This window comes from Heterocephalus glaber, unplaced genomic scaffold, assembly GCF_053883595.1.
Source record: "Heterocephalus glaber isolate CG9 unplaced genomic scaffold, H.glaber_assembly_v1.0 deba00001472, whole genome shotgun sequence".
NCBI classification, from domain to species: domain Eukaryota; kingdom Metazoa; phylum Chordata; class Mammalia; order Rodentia; family Bathyergidae; genus Heterocephalus; species Heterocephalus glaber.
The window spans coordinates 47,744,503-47,762,230 of NW_028258315.1; the positions used below are offsets into that span (position 1 = coordinate 47,744,503).

The window sequence follows — 17,728 nt, forward strand, 5'->3', positions numbered from 1 at the left end:
GGACATTAAAGAGAGGTGGAGACTGTGGCAAACTGGACAACGTCAACCTCGTTCAAACAAAAAAGCAATGCTCAATTAGGATTAGGACATGCAGCTCCAATGTGACTAGATTCTTCATTCTTTTACCAAACCCAAAATCTAAATTTTAATGTAAAATCTTATTTGTAAACATTGGCAAGTGATTTCAATTATCAAAAATCACCATGAAAGATAATAAAACAGAATCTGCATACCAGTTTGCAGATTTTTGCCCCTTGTGTTAATTAGGTTTATAATTTCTTAGGGTCACCATGATTAGAAAAGAAAAGTATCTTCTTTAACCAGTAAGTGAGTAGCTAGTGATCAAGATGCCATTTAAAAATGCCCAGTCAGGGCCGGGGATTTAGCTCAGTGGTTCCAGCGCCTGCCTCTCAAGCGCAAGGTCCCGAGTTCAATCCCCGGTACCAAAAAAAAAAAAAAACCCTAAAAATGCCCAGCCATTAATTGCTTAATTCTGACATCAGTGCTTTGAGAAGCAATAGTTGATAAATGTCATATTTAAATTTGATTGAAATTAAATATCCTACAAAAATATAAATACTAAAGTAGAACTTTTAATAATAATCCAGTGTACTAAATTATATGCATACATCCAGTGTTTTGCTATTTGAGTCTATTATTGATGTGACTGTTTGGGTTTTGTTTACTATTTCCAGACATCTATGTTTTCTTTGCATATTCATTTTGAAAGGATATCTTCTCACTTGTATTTGGATGCATAACACATCTTATACGGAATTGCTTAACGGAACAAAACAATTGTTTTTCATGATTCAGTGTGTTGCCTGGACGGTTTCTTCTGGTCTAGGATGGCCACAGTCACATGTCTGATGGTTGGCAGACTAATCCAGGAAGGCCCACAGTAGGATAACTACTCTCTGATCCTCATTACCCTTTGTTGTGGTCTGCTTAGAACTCCAAAAAGCACTTTCAAACCTTTTCTTATGTGCATATGCTAAGGTCTTATTGGCCAATCAAGGAATATAACAAAAACCAGTTACATGGGCTTGGGAAAGAGACCCATGAGAGGAGAAGAAAAGTCACTTTTCAAAGGGGTGATTGTGGAGAGATTTGCAGATGAGAAGCATATCTGCTTTTTTGCAATCTGAAAATGAAAAATTAGTATCACCCTACATAAAGGTATATAAATACACAAATTAAAAGTTAATCAGCATTACTAAGTCACTACTGCTGGTTAAGTTTTCAAGCCACCATGACTACTGCAACTCTCCCATCTTCAAAGTAGCCTTGGCCACCAGATACGTAGTGTTGTGGCTAGGTCTTACTGTTGAATTTTGGTAAAGCACTACATCTTGCTCTCAATTTGGCTAACTGATAGCCATGAAATTCAGCTGGAAAAGTTGGTGATGTGTGGCTCAAGGCAGTGGAACTATGATTCTAAACTTTTTGCAGAAATAAAACATTCCTACATTTATATTCCTGTTCTCCTTTGGATTTTTTTTTTGATGCCATTATTGACAAGAACAAAATAATTTGCAATGTCCCACTATTGTAAGCTTTCTTTTTTTGTTTATTGGCACTTTCTATGCATTTATTCTGATTGTTTAAAGTAAGTATTTGGTATTATTGAGATTAAGTATTCAGTGTAACCATGGATAACTCATTTCCTCATTTACTTTTAAATCCATAGGTGAAACCTCGGGTATGATTTTATACAGCTCAAACTGCCTATACTGTATTAAACAGTTAGAAGAACTACAGCCAAGGACCTATAAATATTTTCTGATAAGTAAAACTAAACACTACTAAACAGCCCAGACATAGCAAAGCAAAAAAAAAAAAAAAAAAAGAGAGTAGTTACTATGAGACTGTGAGCTTATTTACATGTGTGATTAATATATGTTAATCAAAAATGAAATACTAAAAAATAAGTGACCTTGTTAAGTACATGGCTTTGTGTAGAAAAAAAAAAAAAAGAAATGGACTGACTGTTGCTTTTTTCTCCTCAAGGAGTTAACGGACAAATGTATAGTCCTTCCAAAGAGATATGAGGTGCTTCTTGTCAAGTCACAGAAATGACCAAGCCACAAATCATTGTGCTATTTCAAACACACACACATCAAATTAGATCTGAGTGCTCTGTGATCATGGCTTATACATTTTATCTTCACATGAAAATCAAAGTATGTTTTCTGAAGATAAATTAATTACAACAAACCCAAAGGCACCAGTCTCCTCCAGAGACTACATGAACACAATAGTATTATAACATGTTGTTCTCTTCTTTTATCAAATGTCTGTGTTAACACATTCACAAGTGTCTGTGAGACAGGCATGTGTAGCTGAGAGCCAGGAGACTTTATCCAGACCTCAGCCCTCCCAATGTTTCCATGTTCTCAGTTGTAATTCATTCAGCCACCCAAGACATCCTAATAAAATAAGAGGAACAGTGTGTCTCATTCAATTCTCCAGGATTTGGCTTCTTGGGCAATAGGTGAACCTAAGGTGAGAGACACTTCTGTCCTCATTGGTATCAATTTTTATAGATCTAAAGTGGCCTAAGAGGTTTTCGTGCCCTGTTCTTTCTGCCTTGTCTAAAGTCTCCATCAGTGCCAAGAGCATCTCCCTGGGAGTTTGAACTTTCCTTTAATCTAATCCATTTAGAAAATGGCTCACAATTTATTGAATAAAGTAGAGAAAATTGATACCTTTTCATTAGGCTGACAAAGTCTTTTTCACTGCTGGCATCTGAAATGTGTTTTCTATTTAAATTTTATTTATATCAATCTTCTCTAGTGGAAGTGAGATTAAAATGAAAGACCTTACAATCAGTGTACCACTTTCCCATTACTGCCAACACTGTGAATGCTAGCTCTGCAAATGAACTCAATGCCAGAAATTTTCTGGGCATAATTTAATATTTGAGATCAGTTGCAAAGCAGAATAAACCAAAAGTGATATTTTAATATATCAATAGCTATGCAAGTGATACTTTACATATGAAAAGAGGAAAGAGTACTTAACTGACATTATTTGATTATGGTAAATCTGTAGCAATTTTAGCAAAAATGATACTATGGAATCTAATAGTATCCTCATGAATTCTTTTTTAAAATTGAGAAAATTCTTTTATACCAATATGTTCCTCCAAGGAGTCATTTCTAAAGTTGTAAGAAAACATACCCAAATATAACACTGTGCCTCTATCAAATAGGGTCATGCATAATGTTTATTCCCCTTTTGATATCTATTTGTATTCCCTGAATGTTAGAAAAAGAATATGTATTACTTTTAGAATTGGGAAAGAAAAATGTAATATATTCCATTATTGGCAAAATGAAGAATGTTGGAAAGGTTTGTGCCTCAGCAAAATTAAAAATTTTCATTGACAGTAAACTTTAGGCTTACTGTTAAATACTTTGAATGCAGAATGTTAAACTTGAAGATACAGGGGATATACAGTAGGAAATGTATTTAGTATACATAGTTCTTTGTATTCCTCTGAGCCATTTATTGCAAATCATGTACCTGCACAAATCCAGAAACACATTTAGCTGGATTTAATTCTGAAATAAAACCATCCATCCAGTGAAAGCTGACCAATGTCTGGTATTTGGGCCTATAAGTAAACTTGATAGAGTTAACACACAGAGTGCATAGTAAATTCAGACTCTGGTGCTGGTTTCCTGCCCAAGAATTTTTGTTTGTTTGTTTTGTAGTATTGGAGATTGAACTCAGGGTCTTTACACACTGAGCTACATCCCCAGTTCTTTATATACAATATTTTATTTTATTTTATTTTATTTTATTTTATTATTTTGAGACATGGTCTCCCTAAATAGCTAAGTTGCCCAAGCTAGGCTCAAGTTTACAATCCTCTTGCTTTAGCCTCTCAGAGTTCTGGGATTACAGGATCACCACCACACCTGGCTAAGAAAACTCATACTATTGGCAAGAATTTGGACTGCTCCCCTGAGTTACCAAAAGTCTCTAGAACCCCTGTGTTGAACCCTCTGTAGTATGAAATAATTTAAACTTCTTAGTGTTCAAGTTACTTTATTAATAAAAAATCCTCTTACAACTACCACTCCAATAATCTAAATCAGATCCACTTATTATTTTCCCTTATAGGATGTTATATTTTTTATGCATCTAAATCTGTCATTGTATATTACTTGTCTTTACATACAATGTATAGCCCCCACGTGAGATTTTTGGGTGGCTGTAAGATGGGAACCGTGTCTCTGTTTTATGTTCAGCACAGGAGTTAATGAATAGTTTTTGAATGCCTGAAAGACAACATTTTTCTCCAAATATCTTCAAAGAAAACTACCTCTCACAGAAATTGTGTCACACTTACATTCTCAGTTTAAATCCTACCTGTTTCACAGTCCTTGCTGTTAGTTATACCCCTATGAAAGTAAAACTGCCTCTATTTGAAAAGTGCTAGAATAGAACTTGTAGAAGGAAGGCAATGTGAGTAAATCCTATCATCAGCCATTAATTCCATGTATGTCTCGGAGATACGTTGCAGATCCTAGAGAGAAATACAACCTAAACTGTAAAAAAATAATAAATGTATGCATCCCATAATTAATATAAACTTGAATGGAAAGTAAGATTTTAACTCTGGATAAAGGTAGTTAGATGGATGCATAAACAGATGGATAATGGATGCATAGATAAGAATAGTAAGCACTATATATTGAATACAAGTTTATTAGTCATTGTGCTAAGTCTCTTATCTACAATTCACAATATCTAGTTGTGGTTTTTATAATTCCATTTATAATTAAGGAAATTGAGTTTCAAACTAAGCAATTTTCCAAAGCCATACTAGTAATAAGTGGTAACATTAAGATGTTACCCTCTAAAACATACATGTCATATATCACGTATCTTTTATCACATATCATAAAACTTAAAGACTTAACTGATGCATGATACTTCCAAACTGGAAGGTATTTTTAAATGTGTGTCATAGGAAAGAAGTTAGGATAACGACAGGAACTGTATTCAATGCCTTTTTGTTTACTTTAATGAAAACAATAATACACAGGAAGTCACTGCAGGTCCTTTGAAGAAAAGCACTGTAGCAGCTGTTTTAAGAACCTGTGCACATATCAAAACTGCAGAGCTGTCCTGTGCCTCTAATGGAGTCCTCATCATTGCATTAGATTGTATGACAGCTTGTACCAAAATAAGGTCTGAAATTTGTCTTGATTGATGTACTGATAACCTACTTCTGGGAACATGAATGCATTCATATGTTCAACTATTTAATTTATGCTCAAACTCTTATCAGTCATAGAAGCAAGCTGAGAGTTTGGCAGAATATCGAAGAACAATGGTTTACTCTAACTTTGTGAAGAATTGCCTTTTATGTGTAGAGGAATTTTTTCTTTAGATTTATAAAAATGATAACACAAATGAAGATGATGATACTAATATTTATCGAACATTTACCGAATACCTCATTCTACCTTGTGCTTTGAATGCATTTTTTTCATGTAATCCTCACAACCCTTCACTGTTTCTTTTTTATTCATTCATTCATTTATTCATGAGTTAGGACCCTGTGTTGAGCCATCTGTGCCACTCAGAGATGAGCATAGTGTGAACTCTGCCTGCATAGGCCTAGGTAACAGACGCATGAGTCTGGTGCCAGGAGAGTTATACTTGAAATGGTTCAATTTCTGGCCTCAGTGTTTCCTCCATATTCCTGGTGTCATTTTCAGCTCTATCTTGCAGTTCTACTGCAGGAACCCCAAATCCAGACCTCACAACTTCTCTATTTGAATGCAGTGGCACTTCACCGACATTTATGCAACTTGCTTCTTCCTTTGTCTCACATACCACTACCAAATGCATCTTTCCCAAGCATCCTTTAATCATGTCTTCCTTTTGCTCATTGGCTCTGGATAGACTTTTCAGTGACTAACCATTCTCTCAAAAACAAACTGCAAAGCTTCTTAATTTCAAGATTTTTCTCAATCTTCCTAAGGTTTTCTTCTTTCTGCTCCCCAGTATGACCCTGCTCTTTCACACAGGAACATATTTGCTTACTAGAGGATCATTTTGCTCACTTATTCTTTATTATTGTTATTCATGCCAGAATGTCAACAGCGCCCCTGTAGAGAAACTTAAATAAATCGTAACCATGGAGGGCAGGGGCTATATCATGCACTTCTTTTGAGCACTCTTGGTAAATCAAGAAATGCTTTGATAAACATTTGCTAATGTGAGACTCAAGCATTGTCCATTGAAATGATAAAACAAGACTGTAAGTCTTGATCAATATAATGTTTACTTGCTGTATTTATTATACCCATTGCTTATTACTAGTATCTTGCTGCATTTCCATTGGAAAATGCCCGGTAAGTGAGCAACAGTAATAATTTAAAAAATAAGGCTTTCTGCCCTCTTTACAATTTATGACAAAAGATGAGTTGATTCTTCTCTTACAGTCTGTCTTTTGCTGTATAGCAATATGACTTGGTGCAAGGGAGAAATCAAGACTCATGATTAAAGTGACTTTAGTGATTTTAAGAATCTCTCATGGAAAGATGAATGTTCTTGAAAGGGTTGAAGACCAGATATTTCCTACACATGCATTCGTAGAACAAATCCCAGAATTCCAGGGCTAAAAGGAACCTTAAAGATCTTCTCTCATAACCACTATGGATAAGAAAAAGTTGTTTCCTATGGCTGATATTTAATTGAGTTCTTAGTCCTTGTAGCAGTTATGCATCGCTTCACAAGTTTCTTATGGTTCTCAAAATTGTTCACTTGTAGGAATAGCTATTAAAATGCTATAACTAATGGAATCAAGCAATGTGTCGCTCTAACTAGGAAAAAAAGCAAGTGTGATAAACTGACTCTTACTCAATTTTTAAAAATTAATTTCTCAAGCAACTACATGTTTTTATTTTCTGTAAGTATTTAAGTTTGACATGAAATTTATTTTCAATAGTCCTACAGCAGAGAGAATCAATTTGCTCAGCAGCCAATAATATTTTTTAAGTTCGCTGAATACTGAACACAAAACTAGAATAACTTAGCATTGTAACAGTGCAAAACAGGCTTTGCAGTTAAGTTAGCCTGCATTCTAGTGTTAATTCCTGTACTGAAAAATTTAACCTGTTGGGCTTTAGTTTCCTCATCCTTAAAGTAAACTCTTAATAATAATAATAATTTTATAGGGATCTGTGCAGATTGAAGTAATACATCTAAAATACCTAAATACATCAGAGACATTCAATAAATGTTAGTCAACAACTTTTATTATTTCATTGACTTATAATTTGAGATATTTAAGAACGATTTATATTTACACTTTTCTTACTACATTTCCACGAGAGAAATTATAAAATCAGTGAAAGAACATTGATGTTAACGCATTTTATGAAATCTAACAAATCATTTCTCTTCCAATAATCTGAAGGTTTTAACTAGCTTCCAGTTTGGAAAAAGAGGAGGGAACTGTGAAATTCTTTATGAATCATTTAAAAGATACTCCAGTAAATATGAGTTTATAAGAAAGCTAAATACTTGGTTGATCTAAAACATAAAGAGCTATGATGATTGTGCAATGCATAAATCTGAAGCAAAGTTGATCTAATAGCATCTTTAGAAAAGCAATAGTGGGAGAATAAACTCAATTCTAAAAAGCAGAGTAGTGCCAAATCATTAAACTAAGTTTAAAAGAAGAAACTGTAATAGGAATTTTTAGATATTATAAGCAGGTCTGGGGAAACTTTTATTCTTAGAAAGCCTTTTTCCCCCTATGACCCAGTGAATCTTTACAATTTTGAATTAAATGTCATATGTGGTTTGGAGTCTTTTTTTTTCTTTTCAATACTGACTCGATTTTCATTTAGGAGATATTAATGCCTAAGAGGAAAGGAAACTGCTTTGTTAGCTTATAATAAAGTAGGTTAGTTTCAAGAGGGCAAAGAGCAGCTCAAAGGAGGAGAAAGATCAGAGATCTTTAGAAAGAGGCAAAAAATATGAAGGCTGACCCCAATGGCTGGCGCTTATTACTGTAACGCCTCCCTGAAAAAACAGTGACAACGTGCTAAATTAAAGAGTTATTGGGAAAGCCTCTTTCCCCTCAGAGCAAAGATCAGAGGGTTCCCATCCCTGATGGTTTAGATTCAGGGCAGCAATACTAAAATACTAAGTAGGTTTTAAGGGATAAGCATCAGAATTGGTAGTAAATGTGACAAGACTATTCTGATTAAGCACCAGCCAAAAGGGTGCTGCAGTTTATAGGTTTTCAATAAACAACACCAAATCCTGAATTTTTTTTTTATCTCACGTTGCCAGAAGCTTTACTATTTTTTAATTCCCTCTCAATACTGTCTTTCCAAAGACCAAAACACTTGCTTCTCTTATTTAATATTGTCACCTATTCATTCACATAAATAAGATCTTTTATCCGTGACGAGAATCTTATCCTACTCCATACTCAGAGACAGAGCCCTAATGTTGAAAAAAAGTAAAACTCTCATAATCATTTTGTACATGGTAGAGGATTTGTGTCTTTTGATATTGCTGTGTGTTCCATACAAGTATCATATATGTTACACATGAAAGGAACTCTTTACAAAATTTTACCTCCTATACTTGCTTACCATGTCCAATGAAGTGGAATTTTACACATTTTGGTTTGTTTCACTTATGAAATAAAATTAAATATGGCAAAATTACCACTGAAAATGTTCCTAAATTGACATAAAAGAGTACACGTGTCTTTGCCTATATAATCCAGCATAGTAATTTTACTTAAAGCAAAGAGTAGGGAGCACGAAGTGCTAAGGAAGGGAAAGATTGAAGTAAAGAAGTACAGAAAAAGGAAAACTTACATGCAGGAAGATGTCTGGATATGTAAACCATTCTGCTTTTAAGCTAGCAGTCTGCTCCCTTTAATGAATGCAAGATGGACAGAGAATTTTAAAGTATTCTTGCTTAACTGCAGGGTTTACCCCATTCCACCTTAATATTAATTCTCTGTGACATTAAAAGTTGTCATTTTTTATCACTATAAGACTCAAACTTCATGGAGGACATTCATATTTAGAAAGGGAGGGTGAGGGGTAAGTACCTAAAGAGCTAGATTCCAGCATCACCATCAAGACTGCCAATAGGAAAGTATCATAGAATATACACTGGCTGCCATTTTGAGGATTCCAAATGGAATGGCCCCAGTAGATTTCTGAAGAGTTAACACTTTGAGTAGCTGCAGAAATGAATACTTGTGGAAATAATTTTTCATTCAGGAGATTAAAGACGATGTAGAGCTTCTTGATTTGTATAGAGTGACTCCAGTCACTGGTTTTATAAAATCTGATTATCAAGAAAAGTGTGCTATACCATGTCTTACTCACCTCCTGACTGGTCCCATTGTTTTTCCAGAGGAGCCACATTTGGCATCATGGGATGACCTGGTGACTCCTTTGTACAGGGGGAGTACAGCTAGCAGGAAGTAACTGGAAGGCTCACGTACACCTCATATAGAGGTTGAGAGACTGCTTTGGTCCTCCATTGTTGCCTGCCAATCTAATTAGATTGTTGTGCTTCAAAATGACTGTATCTCATTATATCTAGAAACTATATATGGGCTTTGCAGTCAGATTTTAATTTGCAGAAACAAACCTGGGACCACTGGTACTAAGGCATCTTTTATAGGCTGAAGAAGTTACCCTTATGGTCTTTATTGGACCAATACAGATTTTTTTAAAAAGGTAATTATTATGTGGTGAAATTTTGTAAATAAATAAAAAAAGAAAAGTGTGCTGTAAATACACTAAACTCTGCCATTTTTCAAATGTGTTCATCCTTAATATCACCCTGGAAAGCAGTGCTGCTTAAGGGAAGGCTCAAATTGTAGTAGTTCCACCCATACCACATTAAACATGAAAAAGAAACTACAACCCATATTAACTACACTTTGACTGTAAAGAAATATTTTCATTTATCAATTCTCTTGATTTTTACTTTGCAGTGTTGCTTTTATACTTTCAGTCAATGCATTTTTCTTTTTGGTAGGCCTTTGAAATTCTCCAAGGCCCAAAGCTAAGGGATAAACTCTAATGCTGGGTGGATAGACTAGACATTCTGAAGAAAATGCCTCAGTCCTTCTGAAGAGCACTGAGCTTCTTTGTCCTTTTCACTAAACAGAAATAACATAAAATCCCTGATCTACAAAAACTGATGCAAAAGTTCCTGAAAACCCAAAAGAAAGTTTCCCCACTTCACATGTTTTCATCCTATAACTCGATTTTGGACAAGACGTTGCTTCATGAAACCAGATGATTACATTTGCATTGTGAGACTGAAACTCTATTTTTCTTAATAACATTTTCTTACGCAGTCATGGAAGATGAAAGTGGAGCTAGTGTACTTCAAAGAACATTAAAACCTGCATGAGACATAGCATCTGTGTCCAGATTTGTTTGAATGAGTTGAAAACAGAGTTGTGTCCTGTTTTTGCACAGCTTCCATAGTGATCGGGAAATGGTGGTGTGAGATGGAGCCCTGCCTAGAGGGAGAAGAATGCAAGACACTTCCTGATAATTCTGGATGGATGTGTGCTACTGGCAACAAAATCAAGACCACAAGAGTAAGTTCCCTCACTTCAAATGTCTTGTGCCTGTTACAGACTGTATTATTCATCTTGGTGTTGTGCAAGCATTATCTAGAGAAGCTGTGAATGGGAAAGGAGAAAGAATTTTCCTAGAAGAAAACATTCTTACCAGTGCAGATCAGGGTCCATCCATGAGTAAATTAGAAATTGAACTTAGCTTTTCTGTACTGAGCAGATTCATAAATAAATCCAACATCTATGGTGCTCAGAATGATCATTAAGTAAGAGTCTTGCCTAATCCACCCAGATGGTTTGCTGGAAGTGTCTGCACACGAGTACAGCATTTTCTAAAATTTCTTTAAAGGAAATCATTGGTGATCTTTTACAGAAGTGAAAATGTTTCTGTGAAGTATATAAGCATTGCTTTATTTCTCTGGTTAAATCAGCAGTGATCTTCAAAATATACAACAGCCTGTAGGATAAGGCTGTATAACCCATCAGAATGGTTGCCGTGATGGTGGGCCAGGATGCAGAGGCCCAGCTAGGCCAGTTATTAACCCTACAGAGACTGGACGCTCTAGGAATAATAAAGGAGGTAGGGGTAGGGAGGACTGTGGGACACTTAAGGCAGCTACTATTTATCCACTAATACAACATTTTAACAATTAGTATGGTTATATGTGTGTGTACCACCTGAATATCAGCTCTGCAATATGTGGGTATATGTGTGTGTATGTTTTGATTTGCTGGACATTTTTTTAAAGCACTCTTCACCAGTTACAAATCTCAGGATCTTGAATTTTAGTTTACACAAAAAGTGACTGAAATATAAAAGAGCTTCTTTGATTCCAATTCCTGTATCATGAATCTTACCTGATCTTTCTTTTTGGTATAATTTTTTCAATAAATAAAATTAGTTATTAAAGCTTTGTGATACAAAAAATAAAAATAATACCACCTAACACTACATAAAACACATTTTTCCACATGCAAAATTAGTGGAAACAGTTTAATGTTCAATTTAGTTGCCTATATTTTGACCACACTAGACAGCAAATGGCCATATCTCCCTGGCCTGCAGCCAAGAAAGATTTCTGAGGCACCCTGGCTTGTTAACATGTATATATCTGCAAGTGCCTCAGTCTCTCAGGGTGGATTGTTATATTTCACTTCAGTGAAACATCTATAGAAGTCAGAACTCAGAAATTAGCTTGTGCCACTTACCCACAGAAACCAATTTTAATTAGCTAGTAAATGATATCAGATTTCCTTTGGTTATTGCCTGAAAATGATTTTACCAAATAATTTGAAGATTTCCTCACAAATCAGTTTATTTTATTAAGCTATTCATAATTATGGCCAATATACTTGGAACCCAACCACCATTGTTTTAAACATGTTGGTGATGTGTTCTCTATCAAATCTCCATTCCCTATTCCAATCAGTAACTGATCATCTTTTTCTGAAGGTGTCTCCAGATCTAAAACTCACTAAAGAAAATTAATGTACATTAAATTATTTCAAGATTTAAATCTGGGATAGTCTAAGAGTACCAACTAGAAGACTCTTTAGAAGGTAGACCATAAACTCAGAAATAAAGAAACAAAAACAAGCCCAAAAATGAACAAATCCAGAAATTTTCCATGCTACTTTTCTGTGACCTATGTTGCTTTTTATTATTTGCCCTCTGTAGATTCTATTTTAAAACCATTGGGCATGTTATAAACACACCCAAGTCATTTTCCAGCATCACATAAGTGTTGTACAGAATCTGATCACAGCAATAGAGAGTAGATGCGTTGTTGGCTACTACCCTGGGTGGACTGAGTGCAACCCAGGGAGTTGAGTGTACAAGAGGAATAAATTATGTGGAGTCAGTGTGAGCAGAGGATGTACCCATTATGACATGTGCATCTGTTTCAAGTGAGGAAATAAGAGACAGCTCTACAGCCAGTGCATTTGTCACCTAAGAATTCTCAAGTTAGAGAAGGAAAAGAGAAGGAAAAGAGCATACTCTTAATCCTTGAGAGGACTCAAACACTAGTCCTGACATATATTTTTCACCCAATTTTCCCAAGAAGTTTACAATATAATGACTATTAGACATAAAAGGCATGAATTAATTCCAGATGATGCATAGAGGAGGCATCCACTCATACCGTTGGCAGGCTAACACCATTTCTTAAATCATAGGCTTTGGGAGTAGGCTTTATATTAGTTTTTCTTGCACTACCATGTATACTTTCCTATCAAAACACATGTATGCCTACACACTTCAAATATTGACTCTAGCAATTTAACTTTAAGAATAGTTTAGTTCACAGATGTACTTTAATTATTGAGTCATATATTTTTATTGTTCTGTTCTTGAAGTGCTACAAAGAAAAAACAAAGAAAACCATCTCTTTTTGTTCATATGTGGAAGACTGATTCAAAAGGGTACTCTCAGAAAAAAACAGAGAAAGAAAAAATTAAAAGGCTGAATAAACACACCCAGATTGTTAAAATGACAATTGAGAGTTTCTTTCATACTGTTATTTTTTTAACTAACTCCAAGGTAAAAATAATTGCCAGAAAGCTTCCTAGGACTTCATTCTCTTTCCCTGTAAAATAAAAGATTTTTCAAAACCTTTCTATTTGGTATATTACTTTCAAAAACATCATCCAAAGAAAAAATTCTCAGGAATCTTCCAAATGTAGATAAACAATAGATGCTTCAATGTGTGATCTAACTTAAAATATCATTTTTAAGGAGGGTGGAGAGTAGAAATTCAGTTTTTCATCTAAACTGTCAGATACCCTGAAATGTAGCCTGGCCTGGGTAATAAGCCTCTATCAAAGGAAACTGTTGGAGATGTTGGATCTAGATGACAATGTAACCTGAAAAAAGAATAAGAAAAGAGAGGAATTAGGCAAAGGAAAATATTGAAGAATAAACATTAAAAAGAAGAGGCAAACTCCTCCATGCCACCCTGGAGAAAGGAATGGTCATTTTTGCAAAAATTTCCAAAACCCAGTCTAAAGTAGAATAAAGCCAGTATTATACACCTTCCTAGGGAGAAGCTAAGTTTCTCTGGGTGAAGATTCATGGCTGAATTTTAAACCCCATCTCTGCTTGACCATTCAATTATTTTGTTGGTAGTGAGTAGCAAGGCTAGCTCAGTACTGACTACTCATGTTTCCCTATATTTTTCAATACCAATTTGCTTTTTTCTTTAAAATAATATATCAAATAGAGAATTTGAAAAGCTGAGGAGGATCTATCCCATGTCTTCAAGAGCACATGTGTACCTTGCATACTCAGAAATAATAGCTAAATTTGGAAAGACTTCCTCAAGGTTCAGAGAAAATAAGTTATTTGACAATGATGCAATAATTCCTTTGAAAAATTGAACATCAGCTATTTAGGAACAAGAATAAGGGGATGAGATGAAAAAAGTCAAAGTCACTTGAAAAGAAAAATTATCAGATTAAAATAGCAGAACATATTGTGTTCTGATATTGTGGTATGATACCTTGGAAGCTATCTAATATCTTTGGATTTGCTTCAGGGATGAGACACGAACATTTCTCAGGCAAGTGAGAAAATCAACAATAAGTGCACAATGTAAGCTCAAATTCCATTTCCTAAAAGGTGGAGTTAGCAGATGTCAGATTGCCAGTTAATCAGAATAGCTGTCTGGTCAAATCAGTTTTATGTAATTGTCCAACACATATCTATCACAATTTGTCCATATTTTCCTAGGTCTCTCCTCCCTGATGATGACTCTGATGGCACAAACCTATTCTAATCACCCTGATGTTTTTAATGTTGCTGAAAGGGCAAAATACCAGCTTTGACATATCCCAGCTTCTTCACTCAAAATTCTACAAGGTCTCAAATGTTCTATGCACCTATAACTTTGCAATCCTGAAATGCTAAGAAAGAGAGATCTAAAAAGATAGTATCAATTGCTATTGAAAAAGAAAAAGAATTTAAAAATAAGGAAGAGACATTTAAAAACACAGCAAATATTGATAGATTTAGAGAATTGTAGAAAGAAAAACAAACCAGTCTATACTGCCAAAATTACCCCTGGATCTAAGTGAACTCATTCATTTCTTTCATCAGTAAATATGTTCAAGTCTCTACTGTCTAGATTCAGTGTATGAATATCCTGAGGATGTGATAGTGGACATGAGGGAGCTCTTGGTCTTTCAATCAGAAGAGGGCCTAGGGTGGGCAGAAATTGATGGAACAGAGATAAAAGAAAGACAATTTCAATACAGTTTAGTAAGTTTCACTTTCTCCATTTGGTGAAAAAGAAGACAGTGTAATCCAAAAGTGATGACCACTGGAATGTAGTCAACTAAGGTTTGGAAGGACCTATTATTTTTAAGGCAAAGATAAGAAAGTTGAATGTACAGAGATGCTCATACACTCGGTTCCTGGGCTAAACAACTTTTGAACATCAACTCTTACTATAATTCCTGCTTAGCCCCAAAAACTTTAAATGGGCTTCTATCTCTATACTCAGAACACTCAATTTCTAAAAAGAATTAAGAGATAATAAAGAAAGCACTGTATTTCCTAGAACTCTTGAGTAGAGGCCATACTTCCACTTGAATCACCATTTATGCTCTAAACCATGAGCAGCTTGGTCCATGATGCAACCTGAATGATTGAGTCTTTGGATCCACACTGCAGTGAATAAAGAGTACTCTACAATGCTCTTGATCACACTAGTACTGTGTCATTGAGCAGAACTGCTTCTAACCTTACAAAAGTATCCTTTGTCCTACACAGATGTGGTCTAACCTGAGAAGTGACATTTTTGCCATTTCTTAAAGTCTTACAATAGTCTAAATAAATAAAGCCATATGAGGACATACTCACTTCAAATTCTCATCATATGAACACGAAATGACTACAAAATTCACAGAGTGCAATATGAAATGAAAATGAAGATAACTTACTAAAAATTATTAATAAGTTCAAGACAGCAATGGCAGGGCATTGAACCAAGTACAGACCCTTTTTAAGACAGATAGGATACATGCCCATGAAGCCAGTTCTAGATAGATGTTGCTCTAAGAATCTTTCTCCTCAGTTTTGGCAAAAATTAATTTAATGCATGGATGAAAATATAGGGCCTATTCATGTACCTCAATCACCACTTGAGAATTACTACTCTAAACTTTAAGATTTTTGACTTCAGATCATCTGAAAGAAGCAACATCTTAAAAATTCAAGGTATCTTCATTTTCTGCATAGTTACACCTTTTGTGTCATTTTGTACTTTTATCCCTGAAATGTCTTTCTTTCTTTGATTTCAGATTCACCCAAGAACCTAACAGAAGCATTTGTTATATAGCAAAGAAAAAAAAACAACCTGTGGAAAGTACATTTTGAGAATTTAAAACATCTTATACATTGACAAGCCAAATGGAATACTTATTTGCACTTTGACTGGTTACCAGATAATCAGTGCGATTACTGTGTGTAACGAAACATCCCCATAGCAAGAAGACTCAAGAGTTTTTGGTGACACCGTGGGAAGTGGTTTACGAAAGCATTTTCTCAGTGAAGCTTTTGGGATCATGAAGAATGATTGGCTATCTTCTAATTTGGATCTACAGTTCCTTTGTACCATTTGAAATATATGTACATATAATATTTTGAAATATTATATATTCTCTTCAAGAAATGAACAATACCACAATGTGAGAAGGCTGGTGTAGCCCTTTTAGTTCTGGATGTTTTGTCAGTTTTGTTCTGTTCATTGTTTCTTTTTCCTTTGATGAGGAAGATACGTGACCTTGTGAGAATTCAACATGGTGTGGACACTGGAAGGCCAGCTGCAGGTGGACTCCTGGAATCTGAGACATCAAGACACTGAATCAGAGCTTCCTTTAGTTTCTACCAAATGGCCCAAGGAAGCACATCATCCTCTTTTCTTGTTTTCTACCATGTGCAATATTAGCATGCAAGCTTGGCTTACATACCCATACTTTATATTCAATTGATATATAATAACCATTCTAACCTCTTCCAGGAAAATATTTTTAGAACTACTAGCTTTTCCACAGATAAGAAAATGAGGATTCTTGAGGGAACTGCTCCACCATGCTATTAAGACTCTGGCAGAGTTATGGTAGGATGTAGATCCTATATTAATAAGTCCTGTAAATACAATGTCTTAGGGCTTTGTATAGCTGTCCTAGACTGCAGAAATGTCCTCTGATTAAATCCAAAGTCTGGCTTCGTTAATGACATAGTGCTGTAGCAACAAGTCTTACCATGGCACCTCTTTCTATGTTTGATTTGCTTTTTCCTAGAGTATTCAGATCTCTTCTGGTGAGATAGGAAGGCTATGAAAGCAATTAGGTCTCAGAATGATCAATGTGACCAAATGTTGGACAGCCCTATTAAAGTGGTAAATAACTTCTTTCTAAACCTACTTGTCCTATTTATTTGCCATTTGTTCTTTCTGAATTGCTTTAATCAAATCCAGGAAAGACTCTGTTCAGAAACTTGCATTTAACCAGAACTTCTTGCACAAGGTCTTTGCTTCCACCATAGCTGCTATTTCAAATCCTAATATTTTGAAAACTGTAAGTTCATTACCGTAACTTCAGTGTCCTCAGCCAGCAAAATTAAATGTCCAATCCTATTATTGGGCTTCCACAGGTTTCATTGAGATGATACATATGGGGTTCACCCCTCCAAAAAAAAATAATCCATTGCTTTTTTTTTTTTACTTACTCAGCTGATGCTTATAAGACGATGTCTTAAGTTCTTGTTTTCAAGGGGAAATTATAATGGTACTTTACATTCCTATCACTTATCATATCACTTACAAGTATATCTTTTTCTCCAAAACCTGTTCTCTGGTATGTGCATTGCTAGGGCCTCTTATTAGATCAGCAGCAAAATGAGGTCCCAAAGTCTGGACTTTTTAAATATTAAACCTCAGGTAAAATTGAGAGACTCCTTCATCTCTCCTAAGATAACCTGAAGTCTGATTGAATGTGTAAACACCCTAACCAGAAAAATTGATTCTGTATTTTGAAGGCCTTTGAAAGCATCCAGAGATGGAAATAGAATCTTGATTGTAAAATCTAGGCTTCTACTTTCATAAATATGTGCCAAGAAGGTAG

At 35.1% G+C, this 17,728-nt stretch overlaps 1 protein-coding gene across 2 annotated transcripts in view; it reads left to right on the forward strand.

Moving 5' to 3' along the window:
- The window catches only part of Tafa1 (TAFA chemokine like family member 1), a 491,038-nt gene extending 474,014 nt beyond the window's left edge, over nucleotides 1-17,024 (forward strand). For both annotated transcript variants that reach the window (XM_004854175.4, XM_004854176.4), the window contains exons 4-5: nucleotides 10,500-10,624; nucleotides 15,905-17,024. In XM_004854175.4, the coding sequence (XP_004854232.1) occupies nucleotides 10,500-10,624; nucleotides 15,905-15,922 (143 nt within the window). In that variant the 3' untranslated portion in view covers nucleotides 15,923-17,024. The remainder of the gene's footprint in view (nucleotides 1-10,499; nucleotides 10,625-15,904) is intronic.
- Nucleotides 17,025-17,728: the final 704 nt, after the last annotated feature.